The following is a 17964-nucleotide window of genomic DNA, read 5'->3' as shown; positions in this document are numbered from 1 at the left end:
CAAACACTCCATTTTAGCGCGGCCTTTTTATTTAGAAATTTTACATGAACAAAAATAAGGAAAATGTAGCAAATAAAATGGTGAACTACTATAAAAATAAAACAAATGTTTTGGAGATGATATATAGTCTGAGAATATGAACAATGAAAAATAAAGGTTACTAAATTTATTTTTGTTAAACAACGATGCCTATAATTGCATCTTCTAAGGACGAACCTAGTCGAAAAAGGCTAGAAAAAAGTTACACCAGAATTACAAAACAATGAAATAAAGAATTTGAACATTGAGTATGAAATGAAGAAGAAACTTTCATGCTTTAGTTCATCTCAATAAAAAATCAACAATTTATATAAACAAACGGGCGGGCAAGAGAAAGTCTTACATACAATTTTAAAAATATACAATTGATTATATAAGAGAAAAGGACCAAAAAAAAATAGAAGAAGAATATTAAGAAATTCATCCTACAAATATTGCTCCAACCATTCCGTGGGTCCATCATAACATAAAATGTGTCACATGCAAAAACGATGAAAATTTAATTAGTTTTTTGAACTCAGAACAGAATAAGCAACAATCAAAATATCAATAGAAAAAATTATTATCGAGCAAAAATTAAGAGAGCATGAAAATTTAGTGAAGTGAATGAAACAAACTTGTCATTCCTAAAAGAAGTAAAACGAACATAATTAGTGAAGTGAATGAAATAAATTTGTCATTCCTAAAAGAAGTAAAACGAACATAATTAGTGAAGTGAATAAAACAAACTTGCTTCTTCATCTCTATAGTACTTTAAAACCCTGCAAATTCGAACATAAACATAAGTAAAAAAAACACAAAGGGAACATATGTAACAGAAGAATAATGATTGTGGAAGCTTGAAAAAATCAAGATCAATAATATCAAGGAGAGATTATAGGAACGAATTATAAGTAATTATTTTAGAAAAATGTAGAGGGAGGGAGATAACTGGTTGATCTACAATATTTGAAACTCATAATAAGTACACCATTAAGAACAACAACCAAAGAAAATCATAAGAAGTATACAATTAAGAACAACAACTTCGCATGGGTTTAATGAACCAAAATCTGTAAAACAAAATGAGAGAAAAGAAGGGAGATGAAAAAACTACAAATAAAAGAACATAAATAAGTAAACAGAAATAAGAAACTAACCAATTCTGGTATCTCCCAAGATGCCCCCCTTAAATAAAACCCGAAGAGGTTAGATAGTTTTCTGAAATAAATGCAAACAAAGTAGAGAAATAAATGCAAATTTAACCGAGAGATATAAGAGGTAGTCGCCATTTTCCTCCCCACTGATATCTCTTTCTCCCACAATTTTCTCCCATAACTATAGGATATCAAGTAAATGTCGGATGTTACAGGTACTAGCTTAATTATTCATGACACAAAATCCAAATTCATAGAAGCACATGCTACTACCACTAGGAGCAGAAACTCCGAGGAAAGTGAAGTCATAGCTATCCTAAACGGATTGGTATGGGTCGAATCTCAAAATTACAGAAGAATCATCATAGAAAGTGATAATATCAATATCATAAAAAATTTACAAAACGGTAGACATGAAGTTCAATGGCAATCGAAAATTCATATTCAAAGAATAAAGGAAATAAAACAGAGGCTGGAAAAAGTTAAATTCTCTCATACTAGCAGGAAATTCAACGTAGCGGCAGACAAATTGGCAAAGTGGGCAAGGAAGAAAAACAGAACGAAGTCATGGAAGAATGTACCATATATAGTTTTTAAATTGTATTGTAATAGAACTCTTATTTTCTAGTAATATATAATATCAATTTCAACAAAAAAGAAAAAAAAAAGTAAATGTCGGTTATGACCTTGTAGTTAATTAGTTAGGAGTTAACACGTTTGATAATATTTAATACAAATGAGGGTATAAAAGTACAATGGTAGTTTGAAGAAGTTACATCATTTATGTGAAAAATCAAAATGAAATATGTGGCGGAATCTCCATCTTGAAGTTACATCATTTATGTGAAAAATTAAAATGAAATATGTGGTAGAATCTCCATCTTGAAATGAGAAGATCTAAAAGGACAATTCAAAGGCGACGATTATCGGGACATAAATCAAAGGCTCACCTCAAAAAACACCAATGTGCTTTGTATAATATTAGTTATATAGATATATATATATATAATACTAGTAGAAGTCTTAACTAAAGGTGAAAATCAATTTAAAATTAATTGGTAACTCTATCTCCCATTTGTGAATCAGATACACTAAACATCGATACGTCTAATTCATGTACTTGCTCTCTCTGCACAACAATCGCATCTGAATCTGACTCATCTACGCCGACATTATGGATCGGTCTTCCAAAACACAAAATCCATGAGAAATGGATCTATAAGATGATTGTTTCTTAGCATTCTCATATTTGCTCCTCTGGCTATCTCTTCCAAAGAGTCCTATCACTCTGAATGCCTATTAATGCAAATAACCCACCATTTTCATGATTAAAATATACCCAAAGATTTTCAACTTAAAAAATACAAAAATCATACATCTACCTAAAAAAGCAAGGGTACCCAAACTTAAAAAGAGAATCAAAGACCTTCATTTAGAGTGAGCAAGTCCATCAAAAAAGAAAGAGACTTGACTCGAAACAAGGGTAGCTCATTTCGTTCGTTTAGGTCTGAGTTAGGCTTTCACTTTTAGGTGGATGTATCATTTGTTGTAAGAAGTGTCCCTAATAACTAGCACACAAAAGGGGGAAAAATAGGAGTAAATCAAAAGTAGAGAGAGATTGTTACTTTGATTAGCTTGAGATGAAGATCTGAAAACCCATACAAGAGATTGAGTTCTACCCTTCAAACTCCTCTCCTAATTTTATCTGAAATTTCATAAAATTAAATAAAATAATAGGTTTAACAAACAAAAACAGATGAGATCTGAAACATGGGTTGATTGAAATTTTTTAGTTTAATAAGTAGAAAATGAAAATCTTAAGAAATACTAGAAAAAAAGTTTGATCTGAAAAAGAAGTTACCTTTGAGATGAAGTTGAAGAGAAAACAGAGGAGAAGAAGAACACCAAATTAGTAGGAGTAGAGAAATTCAACTAATCAACAAAGCAATGAGTAAGTGATTAGATTTTGAATATTTATTATGAATAAATTTAGTCAAGAAGAAAGAAATCAATTAGGTTACTTAAATCCCTATTTTGGAGGATTTCCCTTAATTACAAATATAGCCTCAGTATTTAGAGTGTAAACATAAGTAGACAAGAATTGCATTCTTAACTGAGTAAACTCGAGCATGCGTCGACTGAACCAATAAAATAAACAGGTCAGTCTGGAGTGTTAGAGTTTTTCTCAAAATTTCGCTAGAGCTCGATCTGTTATTATTTGGCCAACATAACCTACTTATTAAATGTCTGCCTATTCCAAGGGAATAGAAGTGGTCCCATCCACATAGTAAAGAAGGATTTTATGTTTGAATGACCTTCATTTTTGAACTTTTCAAGAGTTCATTAAGCTCAAGTGACCTATTGGACTCGTTTTGAATAGTGTAAGCCCAAGACAGGACCAACCGATGCTAGATAAACACGAAAGATTTGACAAGGCTTAGACGAGTTTTGGTCCTTTTGGACATTAGCATTTCAAAAATAACTCATTTGAGTCCTCCCGAGAGTTATTATGGACATGAAATTCTAGAGCCCGACCCAATGAGGGAGTAAGCCAATTGTCACCAGACCCAGCCCAATTCCCACGCCTATATCGAGCTCAATCCAAGACTTCGGACGATATTTTCTACACGGTCAGAATATAACCAGAGGAACCCTAGCTAAAAGAGTATATGATCTACCATTTTCTTCAAAAAACTGCACCAGATTATGTTGCAAATGAGATATGCGTATCAAAGATCTTAACAAAAACTAGAACTCAGTTTCTGTCCTGATTGCATAAACGATGAGCCAATATACTTAAGTTTTTACCCAACAGTATTGGTACAAAACTAAACCAAAAACAAGTAGTAGCTAATTCTATGTTCCAAAAATCAGTGATGAGTCGAACTCTTATGCGTTCTGCTTCTTAAGCTTTGAGAGCTCTTGTCGGATCGCTCCACCTCTCTGCACAAGAATAGTAGTCAAAAGCCATAGGTCAGATAATAATCGAAAAATTTGAAAGTTAAATAATCAAACCAGATATACTCAAACATACCTTGATCTTTGCCAGCATAAGCTTGAATCTGTCGAAGTCACTTAGAGCAGCCCTCCTTTTCTGAACAATCAGTTTCCTACCCCAAGAGCTGTTCTCCCATTTGTTCTTAACATCTGAAATCGCGATAAAGTAGTTCAGTATTAGAAGATGAAAGGGTTAAACTCAAACTTTAACTTGTTTGCCGAAAATGAACAAAAAAAATTTGTCACTCACCTCCTGCCTCCAAGGCCTCAACTAAAGCCTTCTTTTTTGGAACTCTGCCGATGTCAATTTTGATATCAGTCAACGTGAGTCTCTTGAAGTTCATTTGGCTTCTAACCATGTCAGGTGCATCAACAAGAGCCTGTCACATTTCAGCCCACAAAATCATGAGCCAAATACTCTTTTCGCTTCAAATTTAATACAACGACAAATAATCCTTCAGTTAAAGGCATAGCTATTCAAGACAAACGCCTAAGATCTTAGCATGGTTTCGACAAATTTCTACAGTCTAATCAAGTGAGACGGATAAATGAATCCACGAGATACGACCCACAATGACAACTAAACAGAAAATTACACGATTAAGAGGGCAACTAAAATTTTCGGAGATAAGAACCGGAAAGGCAGATCATTTTACCTACAAAGAAAAGCTAACGTTTATTTGGTATATTTCGGGTCTAAACACAATATATGCCATCTTATCTAAGACCAAGAAATGGATAAAAATCGATTTCTCTTAATCAAGTAGGCAATATTTCATATTCGGAGCTTCATGAGAAGTAGCAAGCGATTAGCTCTCTGCTCTTCACTCTAACTCCGTCAAAACAAACCATAAAATTACGGTTAAAAAAATCAACCAAGATTTTCGAAGAAAAGAACCGGAAACCAAATCCTCTACAAAGAAAAGCCATTTGGTGTATTCGGGTCTAAACACAATATATGCCATCTTAAACTAAGACCAAGAAATGGATGAACACTCGATTTCTCTCAATCAAGTAGGCAATATTTCATACTCGGAGCTTAATGAGAAGTAGCAAGCGAGTAGCTCTCTGCTCTTCACTCGAACTCCATTACAAACAAAAACAACCCATGCCCACATTATGTTATAAATACAAACCAATCCGATCGATTGTCAAGACACTCGAATACGTTTCACACATGTAGTTTTGAGTGTAAATTGGCACACGTAACCTAATCGAATCATAACAACAATCTCAACTAGCACTTTAATGATCAACTTCAAAATACAACACCATTGACACATTAAAGATAAGATATTTATACCCATTACAAGAACAAAATCAATTAAAATTGATACAAATCACTGAAATGAACATAAACAAGACATAAATAACAAGTTCTAGATAGCTAAAAAGTATATGAAACAAACCAAATTAGACCTAAAAAAGAACTTACCCTGTTTTGATCGACGACATCGACAATCACTACAAGTTTTCCATAATCTTTCCCATAATTCACCAGAGCTACTCGCCCTATTTCCACATAACGCTTGAAAGGCTATCAAAATCAACAGTTAAACCCTCAGCTCAAGAAAAAAAACAATCAAAAAAAAAATCATAGAAATCAAAAAATAGATTAAGTAATTGAAACTCTAATTAGGGTTAAAATGTATTAAAGGGTTTGAGAGATTCATTCACTCACCATTGTTGAGAAATGTAATGTGGCGGGATGGAGAGAGGAGCTAGGGTTTCTACTCTCGTCTCCTTTTAACTAGTTATTACTCTGAATGACCCACACGCACTTCTCGTACGTGCTTATTAAGGTACACGTGTTACGATATTTAAGGTGTAACGTAACGTGACGTAGTGTTGTAACGTATCGGACTGTTACTATGAAATATGAATGGTACTTTTTTTATTTTAACCGGCATATTATTCGTTTTAGGGCGCGAAATTGAAATTAAAGTAGTATTACTATTGGTTCAATATCGGATTTGATAGAAAAAGATCGGAGTTGTATAATGGCGTTGGCAGGTTTGTATAGGCGAGTTCTTCCATCTCCACCAGCAGTTGAGTTTGCTTCTTCTGAAGGAAAGGTAATCCCTTTTTTTGTTAAGTTTAATGGATCATCATCATTAAGTCTGATAGTGACTCTTTTATTTGAAATTTTCTACACAAAGAGGTAAAAATTGAAATTTTAACTTGTGGGTATGAAAACTTGTTTGGGTTTAGGGTTTAGGTTTTTTTTTTTTGGGAAATAGACTATGATCTAAGTTAGTCGTTACAAGACATTATACCATCTAAGTTAAACCAATAATGAAAGAGGCCTAAAGTCCAACAACATGAAAGAGAGTAAGAGACCTTAAGCCTTACAAACTTTTTACATCATTATACCTTTAATCACTCAAATTCAATAATCATTGATTCCACTTCCTCTCAGAATCAAACATGTGACCTCCAGAGTTTTGGAGTTTATGTCAACACTATCAACCACTTGGGCAATTGACAGGTTTAGGGGTTATCAAGCTTCGGGCAACACTTTTTTTCTTCAAAAATGTCATTGTCAAAATTTCCACAATTTGGATTTTTATTTCTAGGACATACTCATTAGTGAAATATTGGAGTTTGTAATCTACTTGATACTTTTAAGTTTGTGAAATTCAATATGTTGATTATAAGAGTTTGCTTGCAATATAAATGGTTGACCAAAAACACATTATAAGTTGGATGAAGTTTTTGGTTCATGGATAGATTAGTATGAATTTGCAATATAAGGTTTCGAGCATCATAATCGTCCATTTACACTTCGAAGTATATCGTGCTTCGGGCATCATACTCATCCATTTGACTATTTGAGTATATCCAAAATACCCTTTATTTGGATTTTGTAGCAACTCTTCAGTGAAGCACTTCAACATGGAACTATGGAAGGATTCTTCAAGTTAATTTCTTACTTCCAAACACAGTCTGAACCTGCATATTGTGGATTGGCCAGCATTTCCATGGTCTTGAATGCACTTGCTATTGATCCCAAAAGAACATGGAAAGGTAACTTTATTTTTAGCAAAAGCGAATTGATATGGACTTGTGAACTGTAGCCTGTAGATTTCTAGTTAGAAACAAGGTTGACAAGAGTTTCTAACTGTTCTTGAGAGAACTCATTTTATCGGATAAAATTGAGTGGCACACTAGTCTATCTCATGTCATTTAGGATACTATTGGAGTATTGGTTGTATAAAATACAAATGCAGCACTTGTGTGTGTCCAAGTTTCATATATATTTTCTTGGTGTAGTTGGCTAAACTCCGAAAAACTTGAATTTGAATCTAATTTTGAGGTACTTATTACCATTCACATTGTGGTTTTTGTTCTTTCATAGCATTGTCATGTAGTTAGTGTGTTTTCTCCCAGGACCTTGGAGATGGTATGACGAATCTATGTTGGATTGCTGTGAACCCTTAGAAAAAGTTAAAGCGAAAGGAATTACATTAGGTAAAGTTGCATGTTTAGCTCACTGTGCTGGAGCTAAAGTTGAAGCTTATCGCACAAACCAAACTACCATTGACGAGTTTCGAAAATATGTCATGACATGTTCTTCATCAGAAGATTGTCATGTGGTTGCATCATACCATAGAGCACCTTTCCTACAGGTAGTTCGAGCTTATCGTCTATTATACATCGTATTTTTATCTTTCTTGTTCTCATTACACTACTACTTATCAAAACCTAAAGAGGATAATGAGAGTTGATGTTTGTTTTGTAGACAGGAACTGGTCATTTTTCACCTATTGGTGGATATCATGCTGGAAAGGATATGGCACTGATTCTAGATGTTGCTCGGTTCAAGTATCCTCCTCATTGGGTTCCACTTACACTTCTTTGGGAAGCCATGAATACTGTTGATGAATCAACCGGACGTCACAGAGGGTATTCATTCCTTGTGCTACATTTGAAAGTTTTAAAATTACACAATGAGATGCATGTCTTGACTCTTGAATGCTACATCTGGCTCTCGGAATTGATACAAAAACTTAAGTTTTAGGATCTCAGTAAACCAAGTCACTGACCCATTTGCACAATTATCTTGTACTTCGAGCAGTATTCGGACCTATGCAACAATATTATCTGTACATAATAGCTGAAAAAACATTTGTTCAGTTGTATCTGCCTATCTGGTATGGCATATGTCATCTGAGTACACCTTTGACAGGCAGCTATTCTTGCAAGATAAGTGAGTAATTACTAGTAATTATTTCTAAAGTTGCTATTTCTTTTTCAGATTCATGCTCCTGTCACGGCTTCAAAGAGCACCATCTCTGCTGTATACGCTGGTACTGTTGACGACCCTCAGTTATCTCATTTTAACTGTTCTTCTATGCTCATGCACATGCTGCAATATGCCTTGATCAATGATCCCCTCATTCGTAATATCAGCTCTTTCCAAAACGTCTACCCTAAAGAAAGTGACGACTGAATGCAACAAAAAGTTTGATTTGTTCGTTTTTTGCAGTTTAGCTTGAAATATATTAGGTGGAAAATTAAGAGATGGAATTGCTTTATTATGAATGTTTCAATTCTTGAAGTTATCTTAATTGGGTATTGGGTATTGGTTATTGTTATTGAACTACTGATATGAATTCTGGGCACTCTCTGCAGAGCTGTAGACACGAGAGTTGGATGGCTACTGCTAAATATTTGATGGATGAAGTTCCTGTTCTCTTGACAGCTGCGGATGTAAGAGATGTCGAGAAAGTTCTCTCTGTTATATTTACATCTCTCCCTACCAATTTCGGCGAATCCATCAAATGGGTAGCAGAAGTTCGAAGACAGGAAGACGCAGGCTCTAACTTAAGCGAAGAAGAGAAAGGAAGGCTTTCTGTCAAGGTTTGGCTCAACTTCTGATTCCTACTACTTTCCTGGTTTCTGCTGGCTTCTACGCTTACTTCCAAATATTAAAGCACAATCCATTTTGAGTTCCAGGAAGAGATATTGAAACAAGTCCGAGAGACTGAACTATTTAAACATGTCTCTGCAAGATCATGCTGTAGAAACATCCCATCTTCGACCGGTAGAGACAGTTTGCCTGAAATTGCAGCATCTGTTTGTTGTGAAGGAGCTGAACTTCTAACTGGAAAAGAGGGTTCTTCTAATGGCTTCTGTTGCAGGACTACATGTACGAAATCCTTGAAAAGTAATGGGTCTCCTCCAGTTACCGTAGTAACTGGCACAGTAGTAACTGGTAAAACTGAGCAAGGGGTGGATATGTTGGTCCCTTTTTCTAAGACTAATCCTTGGAGTTGCCAAGAGTCCGGTTCATGTAATTCGAATAGGATGCACCCAGTGAGCAGTGACATACTTACTGCAGTGTTGTTGTCATTGCCTCCAAGTACATGGTCTGGTATAAAAGAAGACAAGTTGTTGCAGGAGATCAATAGGCTAGTTTCAACGGATAATCTCCACACTTTGCTTCAAGAAGAGGTAAACGTAATACATCTCAATTTAAATTTGAATTTCTGATGTCATATGAAATGTAGTTGTCTACTTTCAATTATGACTTACAGACTCTCGTAAAGAAGCCATTTTGGATATATGCTGCGTATATCTTATGCTTATTACATCCATGGCAGGTCTTGAACTTGCGTCGACAGTTCAATTTTCTGCAGAGATGCCATAATAAAAAGCTGGACGAAGATCTAGGAGTGCCTTCTATCGGTTGTAATTTGTAAATGAAGAACCGAAAATATGATCAGAGCTAAGTGAATAACATGAAGGTTATACCAACTTTAAAGTCTTAGACTGTAACGGGAAAACTCAAAATCTGTTTTTTTTTCCTTATAACAATGGTAGAGCAAAGTCCGTTTTTAGTTCATTAACATTTTTATATATCAAAATTCATTTTCTTTGTTATAACACATGAAACCTAAGATGATCAAATTGCAGATAATCTGAAAACCTCTCAATGAGAGGTAAAAAAACAGACAGCTAAGAGTACAAGGGAAAACCTTTCAACCGTTCAAATCGAATGGATAGAGATGAAAAAATATATAATCAGTGAGAATACAATGTTAGATTTGGGAAGAATTACCCAAAATATACCAATATACGCAAAATATAACACAAGAAACTAACACAGATCTGAAACAACGTCAGAATATCCCTCGGTTAAAGGTACTTGGACAGCCACGGCAACTCCGGGCAATCTTTCAGTGCAAAGGTTACATCGTCACTGCCAGAATAAATAACACAAATAAATCCAATTAAGTTGCTGCTAAGAATCTAATATAGTACGTCAAAAAAGTTCAAATCGATAGAATAACAGCATAATTTCAAGCTTAATTAGATATTCAAGTGGCAAGAACCAGTAAACACGGTGAAAATAGACCAACTTGTCTTTTTAACATTGTTTCGCGGAAACAAGAATGTCAAATTTCAGAGTTTAGGGTTCTAATATTGTCGTTTGATCGACTCTGTTCTGAGTTCTGTCGAGTTAACTAACCTTGGAAAATTGAGCTGCAATTTTTGCAACCTATGTTTTGCACCTTCTTCACATATAATAATTCTGCACTCTCCAAGCTTACAGCTGCAGAAGTTCCATTCCGGTTTTAAGATACAATATCAATAAGAGAACAGCCCTCTCAGACCTAACTCACTACCTATAATTTTGAGAAAAGAGAAAGAAAGTAATATCAAGCTTTACCCAATTCTGAAGAGTGTGTCCCATCCTGGGAACGCTTCTCCATTGCTCGAACAGAGACATGAAACATTAATTGCCAACTGCAGCACCATACCCACCAGAAAGATTTAATTTGGAACAAGCATATAGATAGGGCAAGATTGATCAAAGAAACAAGGTCTGACTACTGAGAATGAAACATGAAGTATAGAGGTTAACCTTTTCAAAAGTGGTCTCTCCCATTCCAGTTTTGTAGAGTTCATGCACCATAGCCACCAGAAAAATTTTGCCAAGTTTCGAGCAGCTTTTCATTATCTGGAAGGTGTGAACATATCCATTTTCCAAGAGAAATAGATTAGCCAAAACATTCCATTTTCATCAATCTAAAGCTAAGGAGATTTAAGGTACTAAAAAACAATGGCTAGATTGCTAGAATTAACTTCAGTCACCTGAATATGAGGTGCCTGAAACATTTCCTGTATGGCGGCATCCACCTCAGCCATTCCAACATGGGCTTTTCCTGCATGATACAGAAAATACGTATCTACTAGATCACAAACTTTCATCAAGTATTTATTACTCTCGAAACCAGTAAAAGCATAGACTAGTGCATGGACAGCAAATGTTCATCACTTCTCGCTTTCTAACTTGTCGGGAATCTCTATATTTTGTACATGATGAAATCCTTCCCAAGTAATGCATATCACGTATTCTATGTCTGGATGAATTATTAGAAGCCAAGAAATTGTACATACCTGTGGATGCAGAATCTAGAGTTGAGGATGATATCTTAAGTTTATAATCTGCTAGTTCAGCTGCACGTCTACATATTTCAAGCGCACGACGGGCATCTCCTGAAATTGCTGCTACCTGATGGAAAGTAGTTTTAGTGATGTTAGAGCTGTTGTAATACGAACAACGTAAAAAAAAATTTGAAGACACAATATGGTCATGTTACTGTTGAAGCATATGTTAGAGAAGATGAGACGAAACTACGTTAAGGATTTTGTAATAAAGAAAATAATGAACAAAAACACCTTTCTCGAGGCAAACTCTATAGCTTGCTTTTCAAATGCATCAATTCCTTTTACGCGGCTTGAAATGATTTCTTGAAGTTGTTGATAATTGTAGGGGCTAAAACAAAGCCGTTGAATCCCCATACGACTTGAAATACGTGGTAGCAGTTTCTCTGGAAGATCCATGGTGTTTGCTATTCCTGAACTTAGTTAACAACATAAAAAGTGACATCAGTAAAAATGTGCAAACTTGATATTGAGTTCTGAAGCTTAAAGAAAGCACATTCCGGAGTAACAAATACGAAGTACCTATTACAACCAATTTGGAATGTGGCTTGGTAGGCCAATCGAGAATGTTATACAGGACCTGTGATTACAGTAAATTGTTAAAATGCATATCTTCAGAAGTGTCTGCAACTCTGAATACAAAGACCTAAAGCACTTCGAAACAAAACATGGTTGACATAAAAAGAATTATAGTTCATTCAAGTAGTCACACCACAATATACCTCGTCGACTCTTACACAGACAAGTAAATTAGAAGACAAAAGTCTAACATAAAATAGGGCAAAAGTAAAGGTAGAAGGTTGAAAACTAAAATTAAGAATAAGAGAAGGATCTATGAAAATTAAACACGCATGTTCAACTAGTCATGACTCATGAGTTTGCCTTAACTATTATTGGTGGGGATTCATTTAAATAGGAAATCAATCTAAAAGTCCAATAAAAAATGTAAATGTATACATCATATATTGCACATTACCGACTGGTTTCTTGTTACAAGAAGATCAAGCTCGTCGATTAGTAGAACACAAGGTTGACTGTTGCTGACTTTAGTACCATCTGAAAACCTCTCATTCAACAAGTGGAGAGCCTTTTTCCAGCTAACCCGGTGGCCGCTTAGTTTTTCATATATGACCTGAAAGGCTTATGTTAAGTTTTTATCCGAAATGTATTTTATTTGACAAGTGGCTCCTTACCCTATAAATATTCTCCGGAGAGGCCAATTTTAAACCATTGATTTCCACAAAACAATATGGTCTTATCCTTCCTGCGTCAACTTCAGACCTAAGATTCTTCATTGCTGCAAGTACACTCATAGTCTGCAATTTCATGCAGATGACGCAAATAAGTACTCTTTCAAACTTAATAGATGAAAGAATAATGCTAATATTTTAAAACCCAGACCAGTTACTGAAACTTTAGAAAGCCAGGTCAATGTGGAGTTCACTTTGTGGATGGATCAAACAGTAGTCTGGACCAGTTCTAAAACACCATATAATGACTAATCATTTTGTGAATGACTCAAGAATAGCACTAGAATGAAAACTAACAACGAGATATGTTTTCCTATTTTTTCTCTTTCCATTTTTTCTTATTATTAATTTTAACAGATACATGCAAGTAGATACCAAGCCTACCTTGCCAGTTCCAGGAACACCATGTATATAAAGGCAGCGTCCAAGACATTGATCATCACCGACTGCACCTCTAACAAAGTCAGTTATCTCGTCCATTTCTCTGGCATATAAACATATTTCTGTCATTAATATTAACCTAAAACATAGATGGTAAATGTAAGGACAACATGCAGGTATGTCGCTAACAACTCCAATAAACGGGGACATACTTATTCCGGCAAGGAGGAGATGTGGGTAATGCTGCTAACAATAACTTCGCTTTTGCTTTTTCAAGTTCAGTTTGACTGTGGCCTCTCACATGCTCTAAAATCTTTTTTGTCCCTACTTTTTGAAGGCCAATGAACCGTGCCCCTTGTGCGTTCTGTATGGAGTACGCAGATGAAACCATTAACCTTCTGAACGAGGGGAAGCTAATATAGAAGAAAGCAAAATGAAAAGTAACCACACCGCAGCAAATCCATGAGCAGGAGATTTCCCACTCGGTGAGAATTTTAGCTTCTTCCGCGCACCGTTTAAATCTTCGTCAGTGTCGGAGCCTGAATTGCTGCAAGATTCCCAATCTTCGTCTCTCGCAGCTTCTCCATGATCCTAGTATATATTGTATGTTTGAAAACCTTAAAGCTCGTAACAACTTTACTCTTCAACTCCAGTCAATAGACTAATTAAATGCTAAGCTATAGTTTGGAAGCCTACCTCTTCAGCATTATCAATATCTGCAAGGCGCTTGAAACTGTGACGATGGACATCATATTCGTATTCACAGAGATAGATATCATCTCCCTCGTTGTTAGCTTCAGAAAACTCTTTGCAGTTCATAACATTGCAATGTCTAATGATAGATTCCATCTGCAAATTAATAGAGTCAAGTAGAGAACTTTCAATTGTCGACTTGCGAAAATGATAAGAATGTGTCTAAGTAAGAAGCATCTTTAATTCAGGAAGAAGATTAAAACCAATTTACCATTATTTGCTACACTTCTTTCAAAGTTCCAATGCAATAAAGAAATAAAAGTGTTGTTCAAGCTTACTCAACTGAATAAGATTGGAAGCGGAAATAAAACAATTCAAAATCATTTTTAAGTTCACTGAGTAAGATGTTAATTATTAGTTATGAACAAAATGCCTAATGTGCTTCTTATAAAAGCTCTACTTTCCTTCTATTGTTAGGCCATTCGTGAAGGCGACTAGTATATTTTCATACGTAAATACTTAATACACTAAACAGAAAACATTACTCCAACAACGTATACACGAAAATGTTAATCAACAATAACATTTTAAAGAACTTAAAACTGAAGAATGAAGAGTAGACATAAAATAATCACAGCATTCACCTCAACATTAGCAAAATCATTTGTGCGATAAAGCTCCCGCCGTAGATTATGTGACTGTCTTCCAAGTGCAGTCTCTTCAGGAATCATATACCAACGTCCCCTAAACCAGTAGCTACCGTCCGGCTCTTTCCATAAGCTGGTACAATTCATAAAATCAGAACTCAGTAAGCGTACAACATACAACCAGAAGTAATGTTTTTATCAAGTCTCACCTTTCAATACGTACGGCCCATAAATCACTTGAAAGTAGCTTCTCCCTCGCGGTTCTCCTCCGCTTCTTCCCTTTGGGAGGAATTGGAAGTTCAATTTTCTTCCCCAATTTCCGAGCCTCACAAAATTCACAAATCCAATCCCCTTCAGGAACTCCCTTCAACGGAGGCTTAAGACATTTTAGATGAAACCCATTCAAGCAATCGTCACACTCAATCATCACATTCTTTCCAGACTTAAAGCAATAGAAACACTCTTCCACCTCAGGGTCTTCATTATCGGAGCTCGCATCCTCTCTTCTCTTCACATAAACGTCATCTCCGACCTCAAATTCTCCACCATCATATACAACCTTCTTATAATAAACACGCCTCTTCCGTTCATCAATCTTCTTAGGTGTTTTGTCAGCTGCTGCCTTTCTAGAAACAGTCGTTTTACTGGTAGTCGCCTTTTTAGGTGTTTTAGTTTTCTTTAGCTCTGAGTGATTAACAGAGACTGGGGAAAACAACTCTTCAAGAGAAGTTTTGACCCTCTTGGTGGACTTAGATTTCGATTTAACCGGGGAACGATCTTTCGAAACTGGAAAAACAATAATCAAAGAACAAATTCATTGATATCAAATGCAAAAACACCCATTATAGGAAAAGAAAATTATTTCACTGTTCAAATCAAATTAGGGCAAATTGTATATACCAGATGAATTTCGAGAGCGCAAAGGGTAAGGACTTTCTGAAGGCATAATTCTGATGAATGGATTATAACTCAGTTGGGGGTTCAGAAATCCAACAAAACCAGTTGAATCTGCAAAAAAACGTCAACTTTATGAGTAAAAAGGAACGAAAAATGAAGGGAAGATCAAAGGGGCAATTACTGAAACCCCCACCTTTTCATAATGCAGATTACTGAAACCCCCACCTTTCATTTATAATTACAAAAACCCCCCACCTTTTTGAAAATTCTGTTAGATTTAACTTTATACTTTTAAATATTACTTTGTTACCCCTCTTACTAAAACCCCCACCTTTTCATAATAAACTTACTAAAACCCCCACCTTTCTAATACACTTACTGAAACCCCCACCTTTTCTAAACAAACTTGGACTCTTACTGAAACCCCCACCTTTTCTAATACACTTACTGAAACCCCCACCTTTTGACCACTTTTTGACTGCTTTTTGCTCCTTTTTATGCAATTTTTTTTTCTATTTAAACCCAAGTTTGAGACCACCATATAAACTTCACCCCTTCCATCAACAAGTTTTACTTTAGTTATTTAATGGCTTCTTCAAGTTCATCAAATGTGTATCAAAATGCAAGATCACAACAAGAGGTAGTTTTTTTACTTTAGTTCTTTTGATTGATTTATATAATTACTGATTTTTCAATATTCACTATGTTTAGGTTATTTGTCAAATTTGCATGAGGATACTAGCTATAAAGGGTATAGATAGGTAACATTAGCATCATAACCAAAGATTAAACTTACAATATGCAGTTTACTCAATAATGGTACCTAATTCAGAACACACGATCTTAACAAAAAAAAAATTCAGAACACATGAATCTTATATATCAACAGGAATCATACGAATTCAAATACTCTAACAGTACATCCGTATGGAGTTCTAGTACGGCTATAAATTATGTGATAGTATAAAATTAAAATGTGAGACCACAACAAACTAACTGGACTGTTTCCACAAAACTGAAGCTACAAAATCACTTAAACTGATAGTATAAATTTAAAATGTGTGATCACACCATTAAGTTATCACACCATTGAAGCTACAAAATCACTTAAACTGATCACACCATTAAGCTACAAAATCACTTAAACTGATCGCACCATTGAAGCTACAAAATCACTTAAACTGATCACACCATTAAGTCTAAATAACAGATTACAAAAACTAATACGAGCTAAGCCTGATAAATCTACAAGACTACAAGACTACCAACTAAAACTACCTTAATTGATTACATGGGGTCGAACCCAAAAACCTCCCTTACAGGAGGGAAACCACACAATGACACAACTACAACTAATCTAACTTCATTAAAACTACCTTAATTTTAATTTTCATATATTAAACCCTAATTTCATAAATTAAACCCTAATTTCAGTAATTGTCCCAACCCTAATTTCATACATTAAACCCTAACTTCAAAAACACATCAATATCAAACTAATTACCTTACCCTAGCTCATAATACACATCAATTCAGGGGGGTTTCAGTAGTTTTGAATAGATTACAAGAGAGAGGGAGAGAGAGAGAGAGAGAGAGCACCTGATCGTTTGAGATTAACTCGGTTTGAATGGATTAACTCGTTTGAGATTAACTCGTTTTTTGTTAGGATGGAGAACATACAGTGGGTTAGCCAACGAGATTCATACTTCGAGCCACCAAAATCCCCAATTTGCTGCTCGGTTTTTGCTCAAAAAAATCTCCAATTTGCTGCTCGGTTTTTGCTCCCAAAAATCCCCAATTTGCTCGGTGGTAAAGAATGGGGTTTCGTTTTGCTGAGAGGGAAGATAGAGTCGGTTATTAGCACCCCCCATTTTTTGTTCGAAGGCGCTCAGTTTTTTATTTCAGAAACGTGGGAGCTTGTTTAACCAATGGACATTTTCGTCATTCCACCTCACTAACGGCCCTATCCCGTTAAATGTGACGGAAAAATTCAAAAAGGTGGGGATTTTTGTAATTATAATTGAAAGGTGGGGGTTTCAGTAATCTGCATATTAAAAAGGTTGGGGTTTCAGTAATTGCCTCAAGATCAAATAGATAGCATTGAAATACTCCAACAGAAGTTTAGAGAGAGAAATAAATGAAGAAGATAACAAGTACGACCTAGTTAGATAGAAGTCCTCGGCGAGATATCGACGGCGGCAACAGCAGGGAGGGCGGCGGCGGTGATAGCAGTAGTGGTGGAGTTGGTGGTGGGGATCGATTCGTGGTGATGGCGGCCAAGAAATTTAGGCGGGAAAAAATTACTACTTTTTTTTTTATTAGCAATAGTCTATCCAATGATTTCAAGACACGTGTAAATTACTGGGCGGGTTGTCATTGTTCCTTCTCTTTTACATATATGAAAATTTTCAAACAATTTTGCATTCCTTATAAATATTGTACAATATTGTGTATTCAAACCAAATGATA

The 17964-nt window shown here is 35.4% G+C and overlaps 3 protein-coding genes, 1 long non-coding RNA gene and 1 other non-coding gene across 6 annotated transcripts; 1 reads left to right on the top strand and 4 right to left on the bottom strand.

The window, feature by feature from the left end:
* Positions 1-1185: 1185 nt before the first annotated feature.
* On the bottom strand, positions 1186-3152 carry LOC147551008 (uncharacterized). Of its 2 annotated transcripts, none has more exons than XR_015237519.1 (3): positions 3037-3152; positions 2801-2880; positions 1186-1239 (listed from the first exon to the last, which is right to left on the bottom strand). It is a non-coding gene; the product is annotated as an uncharacterized LOC147551008 (long non-coding RNA). The 2 variants fall into 2 exon arrangements; XR_015237518.1 differs by lacking the exon at positions 1186-1239 and adding an exon at positions 1654-2471.
* A 761-nt stretch (positions 3153-3913) lies between these two features.
* On the bottom strand, positions 3914-6279 carry LOC147551007 (large ribosomal subunit protein eL14z-like). Its single transcript, XM_086668207.1, has 5 exons — positions 5854-6279; positions 5608-5709; positions 4423-4552; positions 4210-4322; positions 3914-4118 (listed from the first exon to the last, which is right to left on the bottom strand). Exons 1-5 carry the CDS (start codon positions 5854-5856, stop codon positions 4065-4067), a joined length of 402 nt encoding a protein of 133 aa, XP_086524333.1. The 5' UTR covers positions 5857-6279; the 3' UTR covers positions 3914-4064.
* Positions 6095-10058, top strand: LOC147551006 (glutathione gamma-glutamylcysteinyltransferase 1-like). The gene is made up of 8 exons (XM_086668206.1): positions 6095-6247; positions 7043-7199; positions 7563-7801; positions 7915-8078; positions 8431-8482; positions 8808-9035; positions 9132-9629; positions 9779-10058. The coding sequence occupies exons 1-8, from the start codon at positions 6173-6175 to the stop codon at positions 9875-9877; spliced, it is 1512 nt and encodes a 503-aa protein (XP_086524332.1). The 5' UTR covers positions 6095-6172; the 3' UTR covers positions 9878-10058.
* A 96-nt stretch (positions 10059-10154) lies between these two features.
* Positions 10155-16000, bottom strand: LOC147551004 (origin of replication complex subunit 1B-like). Its single transcript, XM_086668205.1, has 18 exons — positions 15887-16000; positions 15499-15606; positions 14808-15384; positions 14596-14731; positions 13955-14107; positions 13709-13849; positions 13471-13622; positions 13262-13361; positions 12821-12943; positions 12604-12759; positions 12150-12207; positions 11862-12040; positions 11580-11694; positions 11274-11344; positions 11044-11139; positions 10849-10925; positions 10648-10731; positions 10155-10377 (listed from the first exon to the last, which is right to left on the bottom strand). The coding sequence occupies exons 2-18, from the start codon at positions 15542-15544 to the stop codon at positions 10314-10316; spliced, it is 2328 nt and encodes a 775-aa protein (XP_086524331.1). The 5' UTR covers positions 15545-15606; positions 15887-16000; the 3' UTR covers positions 10155-10313.
* LOC147551005 (small nucleolar RNA snoR28) lies at positions 13970-14047 on the bottom strand. The gene has a single exon (XR_015239066.1). It is a non-coding gene; the product is annotated as a small nucleolar RNA snoR28 (small nucleolar RNA).
* Positions 16001-17964: the final 1964 nt, after the last annotated feature.

This window comes from Eschscholzia californica, unplaced genomic scaffold, assembly GCF_041429995.1.
Source record: "Eschscholzia californica isolate CP2 unplaced genomic scaffold, dmEscCali1.0.p SCAF_3, whole genome shotgun sequence".
NCBI classification, from domain to species: Eukaryota; Viridiplantae; Streptophyta; class Magnoliopsida; order Ranunculales; family Papaveraceae; genus Eschscholzia; species Eschscholzia californica.
Note: the sequence above shows the minus strand (reverse complement) of the source record. Positions and strands in the feature narration are given on the sequence as shown.